A 16,012-nucleotide genomic window follows, 5' to 3' on the forward strand; every position below is an offset into this window, starting at 1 on the left:
CTGAGTTTTTCCCTCCTTATACACTGGCTTCTGTAAATTTCAGCTTCCAAAAGTGCTGGCAGGTGTCTCCTCGACAAACCTGGGAAAGCTTCACCTTGGGGGAGCAAAGGTGGAGAAGTTGCTGGCTTGCATACTCCAGTTTCCCAGTCAATGTGTCAACCCAGGGTTTTTGTTTTGTTTTGTTTTAGATAAAACAAACATTTTAAAAGCATATGATAAAGTTCATTTAATTAGTGCAACTGACTACATAAACCAATATAGCCACGTGCATGAGAATGTAGAGTGAGCTCTTACAGATGACCAGGGGAGACCCACTCCACGTAGTGCTGCCTTAGCCAAGACGCCATCACGTGACAACTGCCCCTTGCTTCATGTCAATACTTAATGTAATTCAAATCTCTTTGAGATTAATGTGATAACATAAGCCACACAGTGCATACGCACAGAGCCTCAGCAGATCCTTCCAACTCTGCAAAGTTAGCAAGGACAAATTTAAGAGTTTCTGAAGCAGGTGTGGCTCTCACCAGCCTCTCCCACTGTCCCCTTGTTCATGTGCTACCAAACACGCTTGCTCACGCCCATCAGAATGTTCTGGGGTGTTGGGGAGGGAGACAGATAAGCCCCTCCCCACGCCAAGTCAATCCAACTCATGAGGCACAGGGTTTGCCGGAGTGGTGGGGCTGGTGACTGCTCAGTTGAAGTGGCATCTGTCAACAGTGCTAGGGAGCCTATGCAGGCTTTTCCCTACCTAGGAGACCCTTCCAAGGTAAATTCCACACTCCAGTCCTGGCCAGAGGAACACTTCCTGCTGGACCATGGCATCCCAGATCGCTGTCACTAAAAAAGAAGGGGTTTGGGGGAGGGGCAGGTGGTGAAATACTACCCGAGCAGAAGCCATTGCTTGTCCTTCAACTGAGGGCTGAAGGACAAATTGGTTCAGCAGATACCGCTGTTCATAGAATTCATCTCTGGGTTTGCCTTTGTGTTTTGGAGAATAGGTTGGTGCCACTTGGGTTGAGGGAGAAAATTTTCTTCTTTCATGACAACAGTGGGTTGAGCAGAGCTCTGACTTTCTCCACCTCCTAATGGCCATTTTCCCCAAGCCCACCCTTCCCACCCTCCCCCTTCACACCCAAGGTTTCTAGGACACGCTGGAACAGCGGATGCTTGGGGAGCCCATCTGGGTGAGGACCTTGTCAAGCCACTGTAAAGGACCATTCAGGTGCAGCTCGATCCAGCAGGGGGTACTGGTCACTGTCTGTCTCCTGCAAGAAATAGGGGAAGGGGTAGGAGTGGAGGGGACTTATAAAAGGTCTAGAGGGACACAGCAGTCAGAATACCTGTTTCTGCTTTGGTGACACTTTCCCTCCCTAAGCCAGAGGTTCAGCCTACCTTGCTGGATGCTGTCCTGGAGGAGGTAACAATCCTTGCTTAAACTCCTCCAACCAGGAAAGACTGAGTAAATTCTGAGGGGGAAGGAGGTGGCCCTTCAAGAGTTAAATGTGTAAGGCGAATTCCAAGGTACACCAGAGGCTCCCCACTCACTGGCCGGGCCTCCCTGGCTCCCAAAGGGCACCTGCAGCTCTCCCATCTCTAGACCTGGACCCAGCCCCAGCAGGCCGCAATGACGCGTGTCTGTCTGACGGAGGTTTTTTTTTTTAACAAAGCGCCGACAGAGTCCGCATGCTGTTGGTTCCCAATGTGCTGATATAATTCCCATCTATGGCCTTATTTTGGAAAATCTTACAAGTAGAGCGAGCCATGGAACAATTACTGGAAAAAACCAAGGCACGCCACACGTTTCTTTTCCCCAAAGCACTTTGTCTAAGTCCAGGCTGGTTGGTGACGCAACTTGCAGGCGAGCTCCCAAAGGCACCCACTGAGCAAAGGCTATCTGCTGAGGCCGGAATTGCCGGTGCCAGCTGGAGGTGAGAGGCTTGGGCCCTGAGCCCTGCTCTCGGCCACCGCACAGAAAGGAGAGCTGAAACCTTACTCGTCTTGGCCCAAGAGAGAGGAGGAGGGCAAGTCTGTTCTGGGAAGGGGCCACACCTACCCGTCAGGCTGCTGTGCAGCGCTGCCAGCCGGTGGCGGTGGGGTGAGCCGCCCAGGACTGGGTGTGCTGGCAGTGTGTCCTGCGTGGTAATACAGTTCCCCCAGGGAAAGCCTTCCACCATCAAGGAGCCTCTCCCCAGCACTCAGAGCTGGCTCCGAGGGCTGCGCCAGGCCCAGGGACACTGTCCTGAGGGTACCACCCTCCTCAACTGGCCTACACTGCCCCTAAGTTGGGGGAGTTTAGAAGTGGGTCTATTGACCCGGCCCTGAGAGCCTGCCTGATATGGGGTGCCCGCAGGACAGAACGTGGCCCCCTGCACTGCAGTCAAGGTGTAAGAAGGGCCAATGGGCCTCCCTGTTGCTCTTTTCCACTTGGGTCCATCTTTAAGTACTTCCCTCTTCCTATATTTTCTAACCTTTCTCTCCTGTTCCCTAAGTGATCTAAGCCAGGGCTAAAAGGTTGGCTACAACGTTTCCTTGGCGGGATCTCTGGGCCTGGGCTAATCTCTTCAGGCCATTATAACTGTGCTGAATGTTCTCCTGAGGTCTGACCACTTGGATCAACTGGTCACTCATCCTGGATTTGAGAAAGATCCCAGAGACCAAGCAGCTATGTTTCCTGGCACCGTGGGGCAGACACAAAGGAACAGCAGCTAAAATGCGGTAAATGGAAGAGAAGGATTTTATGGACCGAAATCCTCTAATGAGAATCTGACTTTCCATAAGTCATGCTCATCTGGATTTCATTATAAACAGTGGCCCAGAGCCAAAATTGAAATGGGTTTGGCCTGGGTGCAGAATGACTGCAAAACAAAATGGATTCCAAACATCTGGAAAAGTGAAGGAAAGGGGAGAGTAACTTGCAAGGCACTGGCTCCAGCTGCCGTGGGGGTGCCTCTATAGTTGGTTGTAGGAGTGGGGGCTGGCAGAGAGAAGTGGGGGACACAGGCCTGCCTCTTGGGAAACTCCTGTTTCTGTGGAAAGAAAAGCAACTGGATTTTCTAAACCAAAGCCAGAATGGCCTGAGGAATTACGGCAGAGCAGACCAGGTGGCCCCCTGGCTGTGACTGGAGCCACGTTTAAACCAGCCTCCAAAATTCCAGGAAAAAATCATTTCTATATAAACTCTGTTCTTTTGCACCTTCCTTTATGACTACCCAATCACCTTTTCCCTTTCCGGGCCTCTCAGTTTTAATAGTCTAGGTCCTCAGGGTCACCAGACCCCAAGTCTGAGATGGAGCCTCAGAGGAAGGGATGAACAATGAGACAAAGTCTTAACTTTCCAGAGATGGTCATTCTAAAACCATTTGCTCCAAGTAGAGAATGAGAAAGAAGCTGAGGGCAAACTTCTAGGCTCTGCTTTTCTACTACTGAGGGACTTTGGGCAAGCCACTTTCCCTCCCTGGGCCTTAATTGCTTCATCTGTACAACGGGGATGATGCCAGTCAATGTTTCCTCCCAGGGTTGTTGTGAGGATGAATGGGACGTGTGTATTTAAACTACAAGTGCTGGGTGAACACTGGTCTGCTTTTCTGTTTCACTTGAGCGCCACCTCAGCCCCTCTGGGCCTGCCTGGCTCTGGCCTCTCTCTGGTCTTCCATCTCTCAGGCTCTACACCAGCAGGGCTGGTCTAGCTCATGTCAGGAGCCCCTGCTCTCTCTTCTGAGCCACCTGGTTGGTCCCCTCACCTCTGCAGCCCCAGACTGACCTGTACTCCGCCCCCCAGCCCTTGACGAAGCTCATGCGGATGGTGCACATGCGCGTCAGCTGATAGACGGCCTCGAAGCCCTGGTTAACAGACTGAGCCAGGAGGGCGGCAAACTCCTGGTTGTTGAAGATCTTCAGGTTGCATCCTGCCAACAAAACAAAAACAGTGCTTGCGGTGATGGGAAGGTTTAGTGCCTGTTGCTCCTTCCTAGCGAAGGGGACCCCTCGATCACCAGAATGGCACAGTTCACAAGGCCCAAGTGGCACACAATTGTTTAATGCCTTAGCTGCACCCCATGCTCAGCACTGTGCTGGCGACAGGCCAACTTGGCCCCTCACCACCTCATCGAGCAGATGCAACTGTGAGCGGAGAGTTAAACACTGACCAGAGAGCACCTGTTCCCAGAGCTGTAGAAGGCTGGGAAGAAAGAAGAAAAGGTGGGCTACAGACCACAAGGGGGATGGTTTGGAGAGGTGGGCCAAAGGGACCAAGGCAGGACTCCAGGGCATGAAGACAAGGTCCCTGAGCCAGGGTGCCCATGGTGGTGTGGGGTATGGCTGACCACCTGAGGAGGAAAGCTCTGCCAGGCAACAGCAGGGAATGCCAGCAGAGAAGGGCCACTGGAAGGCTACTGTACCCTACTCTACAGCCACTTCAAGAAGCAGCTCCACAGAGGGTCCTGGGTTTCTTCCACTCAGACTCCTCTGACGAATCCACTTTGTGCTTCGGCTAGGAGGGAGCCAGAGATTTGGACCACAGTGTGGCCTCTAGGCACAAGGCTGGGTCTGGGTGACATTCACAGCAAAACGAAGGTGTGTGTCTAATTCTCCAGATAGTAAAACTCAAGACAGGACAGGCACAAATAAAGTTTAAAATAACCCTCTTGTTTAAATTCTTACTGCTGAGTGCCAGGAATGTGTCAGCCAGAAAAATAAAGACAAATGCACATGCCGGAAATGCCCAAAAGGTGAGCTGAGGCGACGCTTATCCGTGGGCCAACCCTGGGCTCCTTCCTCATCTTGCTGTGTGACTCTGGGCTGGGCACGTTCTCTTCCTGGGCCTGTGTCTCTCTGTAAAATGAGGGACTGGACATGGGGGCCCTGCCAGCTCTGACATCCTGTGAGGTAACAAACAATACCAGAGGCAACTCAGCCCTCAATAAAAAAAGATGGGGGTGGGGAAGGGAGTGGGCGGAATGCCAACAATGCAACTGCCCTTCCTTTTCGCACTTTCTCCAAGGCGGAGGGGGTGGTGTTGGCTGGAGCCGGCTCTGATCCCAGCGGAGCCCAGGAGCAGAGGAGTACTAGACTTCCCCGACCCTGAATCAGTCCTGACTCCGTCCTGGCTCAGCCACTTGTAGCTGTTATGGATTGAATTGCCAAATTCAAAAGATAAACCAAAGTCCTACCCCTAAAAAAAAAAAAGTACCAGTGAAAAGTGACCTTGTTTGGAAATAGAGTCTTTGAAGATGCTGTCAGTTAGCATGAGGGTGGGCACTATAATCCCATCTGAGTTGATGCCCCTTATAAAACAGAGACAGACAGAGGGGAAGACAGCCACATGAAGATGCATCTCTATGCCAAGAAACACCTGCAGCTGCCAGAAGCTGAGAGAGAGAAGAGTCTTCCCCCAGAGTCTACAACATGGCCTGGCCAACACAGCGACTTGGGCTTCTAGCCTCCAGAACTGCGAGACAATAGATTTCTGTTCTTAGAAGCCACCCACTTTGTGGTACTTCGTTTCGGCAGTCCTAGGAGACTCATACACTAGATGTGTATCCTTGGGCATGTGGCTTAACATCACTGAGCCTGTCTCTTCACTTGTACAGCCAGAAGAGCGAGGGCTAAATGAGATCAAAGTTGAAATGTACCCTGTAAATGTGACCTGGAAGCATGGAGCACTTTATCATTCCAGACTTTATGCCTTCTTAAATTTACCCTGCCCAAGGTCCAGCCCTCCTCTGTCATCTGCACTCAGCCAGCAGGAGATAGCATGCTACAAAGGCAACCACCTGACCCTGGCCACACCCTGCTGCCCAGGCTTGGCCCTGTCCACACTACCCAGCCCAACACACCCTTCTTGAAGGACAGGTGGGCATCATCAGCCCCTCTGGGAAAACCCTCGCCGGCTCCCCAAAATAAGCATAAGAGACAATAAGGCGAGAGAAAACCCAACCAAGGTGCCTCCAGGCTGACACTACTGTCACTGATGGGGAGGAAAAGGTAGGAAAGATGAAACCTCTCCAATATCCCAGGCAAACGCTGTCAGGGAGGGAACCTGTGGGTATGGTGGGGGTGTAGGTGGCATTACCTGGTGGGATCTTGCAGACGGTGGCCGGGTGCCAGCCATAGCGCTGGTTACAGTTGGGAGACTGGACAAAAATAGCGCTGTCGCTGAGGCATTCTGCAAAGACCTCCCCTCCGATGTAGTAGAGCCGCACGCCTCTCCCTAGAGAGATTCAGGTTAGGCTGCGCCAGGGTGACTTTGCCCACACACGATGGCCCTGAGACGAGCTGAAGCTAGCCTAGCAAAGGGAGGCCAAGGGGCAGCAGATGTTCCAGGTGACAGGCACTTTGCCATCTTCACCAGGCCAACAGGACCCAGAGTCCGTGCTTAAAACTCACAACAAAATGATAGGCAAGACTGGGTTCCTAAAGCTGGGGGTGGGGGCAGATGACAAGAGAAAAGAGCACAGGGCCAGTCTCAGTGACAGCCTCTGCCACTGACTAGCCATTGGCCTCAGTCAAGTTAAAAAACAAAAACTCACTGCTGTCAAGTCAATCCTGACTCATAGCGACCCTGTAGGACAGAGTAGAACTGCCCCACAGGGCTTGCTAGGCTGTAACTTTTACAGAAGCAGACTGCCACATCTTTGGCTAGTGAGTTCGAAAGCCGACCTTTCAGTAAGCAGCAGAGCACTTAACCACTGCACCACCAGGGCTCCTTCAGCCAAGTTACTCAACCTCTAAGCCTCAGTTTTCTCAGGTGCAAAATGGAGACAATAATATAGTGAAACGTGTGAGAGCTGGAACTCGATGGGACTGCCTTGTTCTTCTGGATCTCCAAGTTTTCCACCTTTGACAGGGTGCAGTCTTACCACTTTCCTATCATTCGTTTTAGTAGAAAATATTTGAGTTGTCCTTCTCTGACAGGTTTCTGCCTTGCACAGGTTCCAGCTTTCAAAAGTTTTACTGTACTAACTACCTCATAGTCTTGTTGAGGACAACCTGGTGGCAATGATTAAGAGATAGGACTGCTAACCAAAAGGTCAACAATTCGCATCTACCAGGCGCTCCTTGGAAACTCTCTGGGGCAGTTCTACTCTGTCCTATAGGGTCGCTATGAGTCAGAATCAACTCAACGGCAGTGGATTTGGTTTTTTTGGTTAGGGTTGTTGGTCCTATAGGGTCGCTATGAGTCAGAATCAACTCAACGGCAGTGGATTTGGTTTTTTTGGTTAGGGTTGTTGAGATACACAACCTGATAAATAAGTGTTAGCAGCAGCAGCAGGGAAAGCAGAGGAAGATAGTCAGGCACAGAGAAAACCCAATCAAATCGCCTCCAGGCTGACAATGCTGCTGCTGCCATTACTACTGCTGCTCCTGCTGCCATTACTACTGCTGCTCCTGCTGCCATTACTACTACTGCTCCTGCTGCCATTACTACTGCTCCTGCTGCCATTACTACTACTGCTCCTGCTGCCATTACTACTACTGCTCCTGCTGCCATTACTACTACTGCTCCTGCTGCCATTACTACTACTGCTCCTGCTGCCATTACTACTACTGCTCCTGCTGCTATTGCTCCTGCTGCTATTGCTACTGCTGCCGCTGCTGCCATTACTGCTGCTGCTGCTATTACTATTGCTACTGCTATTACTGCTGCTCCTATTACTACTATTACTGTTGCTGCTGTAGCTACTGCTGCTGCTACTGCTGCCATTACTACTACTGCTGCTGCTATTGCTACTATTACTACTACTGCTGCTGCTACTACTGGTATTACTACTGCTGCTGCTGCTATCACTACTACTGCTGTTGCTGCTGGAGCTACTACTGCTGCTGCTGCTGCTATTACTACTACTACTGTTGCTGCTGGAGCTACTACTGCTGCTGCTGCTGCTATTACTACTGCTGCTGCTGCTATCACTACTACTACTGTTGCTGCTGGAGCTACTACTGCTGCTGCTACTACTGGTATTACTACTGCTGCTGCTGCTATCACTACTACTACTGTTGCTGCTGGAGCTACTACTGCTACTGCTATTACTACTACTAATGTTGCTGCTGGAGCTACTATTACTGCTGCTGCCATTACTACTGCTGCTGCTGCTATTACTACTACTGCTGTTGCTGCTGGAGCTACTATTACTACTGCTATCGCTACTACTACTGCTGCTGCTGGAGCTACTACTTCTACTGCTGCTGCTACTACAAGGTCCCTTTCCACTCCCAGACTCAGAGATGCATTCAGCAAACCCACTGGGCTCCTTCTGCAGCAGCAGACACCCCAGCAGCAGTCACTGGAGGGACGGCCTAATGCTAGCCCCCGTACCTTTCTCCCCTCAGTGCATTTTCTCAAACATTCCTTAGGTTTATGCCATTTCCTTTTTCTTTATCTTTTAAATTCAGCCCAGATGGACAGAAATTATTTTTAAATTGGCTCTGCAAACCCAACAGTTATATAAACACTTGAACAACGAGCTTTCTGCTCAGCCAGGGGATGTTCCCTTCTCCTGCTGCTGGAGAAGAGGCCCCGGGGGCTTGAAAATGGAGCCAGACTGTCCAGGCCCAACAGCCAATGGGATGGAAACCAGGTGACCAACTTACGGGCCACTTGATGTTCCCTCCCCAGCCTCCTGGTCCCACTGCTGTTTCCATCTCGTCCTTATTTTGGTCCTAGGGGACTTGGCGTCTCACAGACATGCAGAGCCCTGGGGACTCCTGGTCTACAGAGCGGGGGGCTGCCTTCCTTATCTCAGCCAAGTGCCAGGGGGCTGGGGCAGAGATAGAGACCAAGGACCCAGACCAAAAGAGAAAAAATGTCTTAATTGTAAAAAATGATTTTGAAATATGGAAACAGTTATAAAAACAATAAGTAGACACCTGTGTATGCCACCCAGAATTGGCATCTTTTTAAAGCAAGAAATCCGGGGAGGTGTGTGGGAAGGACAGGAGTCTGGCGGTCGGGACAGTTTCATCCCTGACTCACTGTGCGGCCTCTGCCACTCTCTGGGCATCAGGTTATTTTGTGCAAAAAGGAGTGTACCAGCCTCGGCCAGTGCTTTCCAAACTCTTCTCTCTTTAACACTAAGATTCCTCCTCCAACCAGAGCCGAGGTGCTCTGGTTCCATGGGGCAGGGCCCCTTGGCTGCCCTGTCCAGCTTCTGAGCTTACCCTGGAGCCCTCTGCCAACTCTCAGGGCCCCAGGACAGGTTTTGAGAATATCCCATGACACCACCGCTACAGCCGTCCTAAGCCTGGACATGGTGTAGTTCTGCATGGTGAAATTACGAAGAGCCTTAGCATAGTCATTTTATGTACAATTCAAGTGATACATAACAGAGCCTCATCCTCCCTAACTTAATGAAGCCATCTTTTATTTAGAAAGCAGGAGGTTCAAAGTCATAGTGTCTGGGCGATTCCTGTTTTTCCACCTTCTCTAGTACAATCATGCATGAAGGACAGACTACCTACCAACCTATGTACTTGAAGAATATTTTTATTAAGACAACTGCATATGTTGCCTTTCTCACAGACTTCCGTTTCCTGTCCCCTTAGGTGAAGTGTTTTTCTCTGGGGCTTCCATATTTTCAGAGATCATACCTTTGAGTGGGAAACACCAAGCATCCTCAACTCTACACGTCTGGCCCCAGACCAGGGCAATATGGAATTTGGGGGCTGGAACAGAGACAGAGTACCCTCCCCAATTTCCAGCAGGAGGCACACGTGGCTGGGGTGGGTGGGGGTTCTGTGCAGAGGCAGCATGGGGCAGTGTGTGGAGTAGCGTGGGAGGAACGTGAGGCGCCCCCTACCGATGTGCCTCCTGGTGAGCTCCACCGCAGCATTCCTGTTGACGTTGGAGAGCAGCCCCAGGCAGAAGCGCTCTGAGTTGGAGGGATCGGTGAAGCCGTCTACTGTCATGGATGGTTGGGAGGCATGGAAGGTCTCCCCGACACGCTGGTTCAGCTCGTAGTAGGAGATGGAGCACCAGAAGGCCGGCTCACAGTAGGTGACTGGCTGCAGGTCTGTAGAGACAGGCCAGGTGACTGGGTCAGTAGGTCACCCCAGCCCCCTGCTCCCTGAATGGGTCCTTTGGATGCCTGGAAAACTGTTTCCCCACCTGGCCAAGGGCATTCATGATTCCCCACTTCCATGCCTTTTATAACAAAACTTGTAAGGCCCAATGGGACCAGATACTCAGGTGAGTTTAGAGAAGGCTGGAGCCTTCCACAGCCTTGCCGCTTTATGCCTATCACTTATTATTAGCTCAGCGGCCCAGCCCCACTTGCCTGGCCTTGACAAGGGTTGAAACAGATTTCAAAGAGTTCTCAGCCAAACTGCAGAGGGCCAGGCACCAGTGGCCCCTGGACAAGTGCACTGGACACACCCAGGGTGTTCTCCCTGTGGGGCGAGCCAGGCCACCTAGGTAGGTCACCTCCAGCCACTCGCTCAAGGTCCCCAAAGTAACTCATACTAGTCTCTGCTCCCAAAAGTGCCTTTCTCTATGGTCTTGGGCAAACCTCTTAGCCTGTTGAACTGCAGTTGCCATGTCTGTAAAGTAAAAAAGGAGGAGTCTTGGCTGCACAGTGGTTAAGGACTCAGCTGCCAACTGAAAGGTTGACAGTTTGAACCCACCCATAGGCTTCGTGAGAGAAAGACCTGGTGATCTGCTCCTGTAAAGATTACAGCCTAGAAACCCCTATGCAGCAATTCTACTCCATCACATAGGATTGCTAGGAGTTGAAAATTGACTCGATGGTACCCAACAACAACAAAGTAAAAAGGCCAGACCAGCTCCATGGGTTCCAAAGTGTGCTCAGTGTCTGTGAACCCACACGTTCACCAGGCATGGTCTACAGACTGAACCCGCCTCCACATCTCTTATCATAGATACTATTTCCAAATGTTTTTAGATGCCGTTGGGGTGGCTAAGACACCAACTCACCTACAAGAAATTCTGAATTTGTCATAGTCTCAATCAAGGGATCCTACAAGTAAAACTGCCACCTTGTGAGGGGCTGTTCTCTTTCTCAGAAGAGTTGAGAACCCCTGAAATAGAGGTTTCTCCTTCCTGTGATCCCATATCACCTTTCCACTTGAATTTCCTATGACTCCATCATGGTCCTCTCACCTCCAGCCACAATGGCTCCACACCTGCCCAGGTACCCCGTACTCTCCACCTGCACACTTTGATCACACTGACCGTTGGGCCAGGAGTGTGGAGTCCACCACACCTTGTTTGACCGCTGGGCCAGGAGTCACAAGTCCACCACACCTTGCTCACACTGACTGCTGGGCCAGGGGTGCCGAGTCCACCACATCTTGCTCACACTGACTGCTGGGTCAGGGGTGCTGAGTCCACCACACCTTGTTTGACCACCGAGCCAGGAATGCCAAATCCACCACACCTTGCTCACACTGACTGCTGGGCCAAGGGTGCTGAGTCCACCACACCTTGCTCACACTGACTGCTGGGCCAGGGGTGCTGAGTCCACCACACCTTGTTTGACCACTGAGCCAGGAATGCCAAATCCACCACACTTTGTTTGACCGCTGAGCCAGGAGTATCAAGTCCACCACACCTTGTTCTCTACCTGTGTGACTTCCACCCATTTGTTGAGGAATCAGAGAGTCTCCTGCTCATTCTCACGCCTCTGTTTCTGACCTTCAGCTTGGATCAGTCACTCTGGGCCCTATTTATGTTGGGAAATGCTTGGTTACTGAGCATGCCCTGACTGCCCCACTAGACCATGAGGTCCCAGAGCCCAGGCTCCCTCACTTTAGCCCTTGGAACGGGGCTGTGAATGAGAGAGGAGAGGAACACCACCATGCCCAAGGGTCAGCACTGGCCAGAAGACCCTGCCCCTGCCCAGCCTCTCTGCTCACCACATGCCCGTTAACTTCCGGGAGCAAGACCCCACAGAGGATCTCTGCTCACCAGCCCTTTGAGGTGTGCAAAGCACAAGAGAGAAAAATGAGAAGCTGCTCTGCCCTACCAGGAGGGCCTGGGTGCCGCTGACGGGACACAGTGGCCCTGACCTCCCCCTGGGGTCTAGGTGCACAATCTCCTCTCACAGTGAAGAGTAGGTTATCATGGCACTGGAGATGCCAACCATAATGATCCTGCACTAAACACACCTGGACAGTGTCATCTGGAGGGTCAGGACACCTGGATTGGGGTTCTCAGCCTTGGCACCACAGCTGCCTGAGGCTGGAGAGTGTCGTGGGGTCTGTCCTGTGCATTGTAGGATGTTTGGCAGCCATTAGACACCAGTAGCACCCCCGCCCCAAAGCTGTGATGACCAAAAATGGCTCCAGACATTGCCAGGTGTCCCCTGGGAAGCAAAAAACCTACCCGAGTGGAGAACTACTGCCCTCCAGGTCAAGGAGCACAGGCTTTAATGTCAGAAGGGCCACAGTTTAACCTTAGCCCAGGCACTCTCTAGCTGTATGACTAAGAGAAAACCAGCTCGACTCTCTGAGCTTCAGCTTCCACTTTCCCCTCCTCGAGCCACCAGTGTGGGGGATTCTCTTTACCACTTGGGGCTGTGTGTGGGTAGACTGAGGTAACTCATGTAAAGTACTGCAAACAATGCAGGACACCTATCAAGCCCTCAGTATATGGTGTTAACCACAATAACCTTGACTATATGAACTTGAGAATGAACTTAACATCCTGCTTCTGTTTCAACCTCCATCTGAAGAGGCTGCAAAGCAACCTTGCCCTATTCCACTCTTCCCAGCACGGATCAAGGAAAGATGATGAAAGCTACTTAGTGGGGCAGGGAGGCAGGCCCAAGGACAGGGTCAATGTGGCCATGCCCTGGCCCTGAGGGTAGACTGAGCCACGTTAGCCATGTCCCCCTCTGACTCTGTGAGATGCTCCAACATTCCAATGAGATAAGCTATATTCTAAACAATGTGGTCACCAACATTTCAGCTGTGTTGCTTTGGAAACTAAAAAAAAAAAAAAAACAAGAAATCCAAGTGCTTTCCAAGCATTCAAAGCAGCCAGGCAACATGTCAGAGCCAACAGGTACTGTCGAGGGGCTGCCAGCCACCACCACCCAGGCGATGACCCGATTCTACCTCAGCCTCTGCTGACCCTGCTATGCGACCCTGGGGGCTTCCCCTCTTTGGCCTCAGTTTGCTAACCTGTACCATAACTACAGTGTCCTAGAAGACATCTAAACCAGGCCATCTAGGTCACTGTGCTTCTGGTAATAGGTCAGCCTGAACAGGCAGGTTTGGCTGATCTGGGCTGTCCCTGGTTTCCCCTAAGCAATATGCAAAACAGAGCACAGAGTCCTCACCCTTAATGATAATACCCTGTCTAGCACCCCCTGGTCTTGGTCCAGGCAGGAGAAAGTGCTAGGTTCCCAGGAGTACTGGCATAACCCACCCATCAGAATAAGTGGCAGACCGCTGGTTGGGTAGCATGGTGCCAAAACCACGTTCTGAGAAGGTGTGGGCTTCAGGAAGTCTGAGGAACCAGAGAAGAGCTTGGGGTCCAAGGCCAAGAGGTCCTCCCAAGCAGATATGAGCTCTGATCCAAACATCACCGCAACTCACAGACACACACTGGACAGACAATCCCAGTGTCGCAGAAAACTGGACGCAGGAGCCTGACACGTAATTAGGAAGATGCCACTTTGGGGAAGCTGTGTAGTCAGGCCAAAGGCAACGTTTGAAGGCTGCCGCTTCAGAGTGCTGTTTGAATGAGCAGACCTACATGCAGATGCGGGAATGAGCTGCGACAGCACCCCCAGCCAAGCGTTTACTATTCTCTGTAAACAACTGAAAGCCAGCCCTGCCTTTGCTTGCCTCCCCCACCTGCCCTCCATCACCCCTCAGCTGCTTCCCCAGGGCAATTCTGTGACAGGAACCCTAGACCAAAACTTACCACCACTACCTCTGCATTCTGCCTTGAATGGCACATTTTCTTTTAACCGTTTGTATGCCCTTATTTCTTTCCCACCACTTACTCACACCAGAGTCAGTACAAGAAAAAGAAAAAAATCAAGACCCCCAAAAAGCATGGCCATAAGCAGGACAACTGAGAGACTATAGCTACTAAAAGGACACCCAACTTGGCTCTGAGCCTCCTAGCAGACAAGGCAAAAAGGGAACATAATATGCTACATGGCTTTGGTTTGTGAATGGACAGTGCTTACTAGTTCTCCCGGGAAACAAAGCTTGTCCTGGCACTAAATCTTTAGGAGAAATCTCTCGGGGAACCCCCCCACCCCCACCAAAAGGAAGGAAGGAAGGAGGAAAGAAAGAAAAGAAAGGGATGGAAGAAAGCAGGCAAGCAGGCAGGCAGGCAGAAAAGCAAAAAAGAATAAAAAAAAGAGAGAACGCGCACTCACAGGCAAGCAGGCAGGCCCACTGCCTGCCCTGGTTTCAAGAGTTTTACAACGGATGCAGGAGCAATTTTACATAAGGCTGCTTCTTAAAATGGACCTGCAGACAAACCATCAAAAGGTCCTCTGGGAGGACAACTCTACAGCCTGAAGGACTTGCACACCTGAGATGGTGGACGATGGCACGTATCCAAGACCTCCCCTTTAAACAGCCCTCCTCCTAGTCAGATGCGTGTGTCTGTGTTCATCTGTCTCCTTCCAGCAAAGCTGTTCGCCTCAGGAACCTCCAGCTTGGCCGTTCTGGGCCCCCGCCCCCACCCGTGCGGTGGTGGCCAGATTCTCAAGTGGCATGGGGCACTTAATTCATGGCTGGCCCCCTGCTAGCCTAACGCACTGACTGGCTGCAGTTTTGAGCCCCGTTCCAAGCTGGCATAGACTGACTGTTTTGTTTAAGGAAAAGAAAACAGAATAAAACCCAGAAGGAAACACTTGGATTAGGGGACGCCTATTAAAAACATGTGCAAGAGATCCAAATTTGGTAAAGGGAAAGGGGGGAGGCCAGCGAGGGGGAGGAATTAACTTTCTACTAGAAATCGAAAGCAGGGAATGGGCAAAGGCCAGATGCACCACAAGCTACAAGGCTAAAGGTCAGAACGTAAATTGGCCTGGCTTGGGCTGGGCCCTCCTTGTCTGGAAAAAGCAGCTCCACCTCCACGCTCCAATTCCCATGTCCTTTCACTCTGCCACATCTTTGTCCTTGCTGTTCCCGCCATCTGGAATGCCTCCCCCACCACCCTGTACATGCGTTCACTCAATGCGCTCTCTAGTGCAGCCAGGAAGCCTCCCCGCCACCTCCACGCAGGACCAGCCTCTGGTGTCCCAGGCACCTGTGTACCCGGGTCTCCTGCACCAGAGTGTTAGTTCCCTGCAGGTCTAAACCCAGCTCCGTCCCCAGCATCAGGGGGACTAATTCCAACCTATCTCAAAAGGATCAAAGCCTCCAACTAAGTTCTGCCCAGAATGCACCCCATGCTCTTGCTGCCTAGAACCAGTTGCCTGCAACCCAACAAAAGGGACAAATTCTAAGAGCAGGACCCTTGTGTATATGAAAGCACCCAGCAGCTGACATCCTGATGTTGCACAAGCTTACGGATGATTAGAGCTGGCGGAGGCCTTGGGAAACAGCCTTGTGTAGCAGCATGAAGATACCTGGAATGGGGAGGGCCTGGGACCTGGACCCCTGGCCTGTCTTCGAGGGCAGGGGTTTTATGACTGCCCTGCAGCCCACCTCTCTCTCCTGGCAGGAGAAGAAGCCACACCTGCCCCCAAGCACTCTGGGAAATGCATCACCTCTTTAAACTCCAGCTCAACTGCTGCTCTGGGCCACTCACCAGTACCTTACTTTCTTCACTCAAGGCCTCTCCCTAAATGCCTCACTTTAAAGCAGGAACAACTTACTCATCCAGCAGGATCCAGCTCGTTATCTTTTCCTTTCCCCCCACCTTCTTCTCCTCCCCCTCCACTTGCCACAATCCCTGACTTAACTGCTTAGGAAATTCCAGGTGAGTCACCCAGCACACTGTGTAATAACAGGAACGTCACCTGCTCATATCCCCTTCTCTGCAAAACAAAGCCTGGGGGGTCCCCCGAGAGCCTGCTTTGGGCCA

General features: G+C 51.6%; 1 protein-coding gene across 1 annotated transcript in view; it reads right to left on the minus strand.

The window, feature by feature from the left end:
• Window positions 1-211: 211 nt before the first annotated feature.
• Window positions 212-16,012, minus strand: part of SMAD3 (SMAD family member 3) — a 134,087-nt gene continuing 118,286 nt past the window's right edge. Inside the window, exons 6-9 of the mRNA XM_064267373.1 lie at window positions 9,795-10,007; window positions 6,071-6,208; window positions 3,761-3,905; window positions 212-1,265 (exon numbers count right to left, since the gene is read on the minus strand). Coding sequence (XP_064123443.1) covers window positions 1,142-1,265; window positions 3,761-3,905; window positions 6,071-6,208; window positions 9,795-10,007 — 620 coding nt within the window. The 3' untranslated portion in view covers window positions 212-1,141. The remainder of the gene's footprint in view (window positions 1,266-3,760; window positions 3,906-6,070; window positions 6,209-9,794; window positions 10,008-16,012) is intronic.

Source organism: Loxodonta africana, chromosome 13, assembly GCF_030014295.1.
Source record: "Loxodonta africana isolate mLoxAfr1 chromosome 13, mLoxAfr1.hap2, whole genome shotgun sequence".
NCBI classification, from domain to species: Eukaryota; Metazoa; Chordata; class Mammalia; order Proboscidea; family Elephantidae; genus Loxodonta; species Loxodonta africana.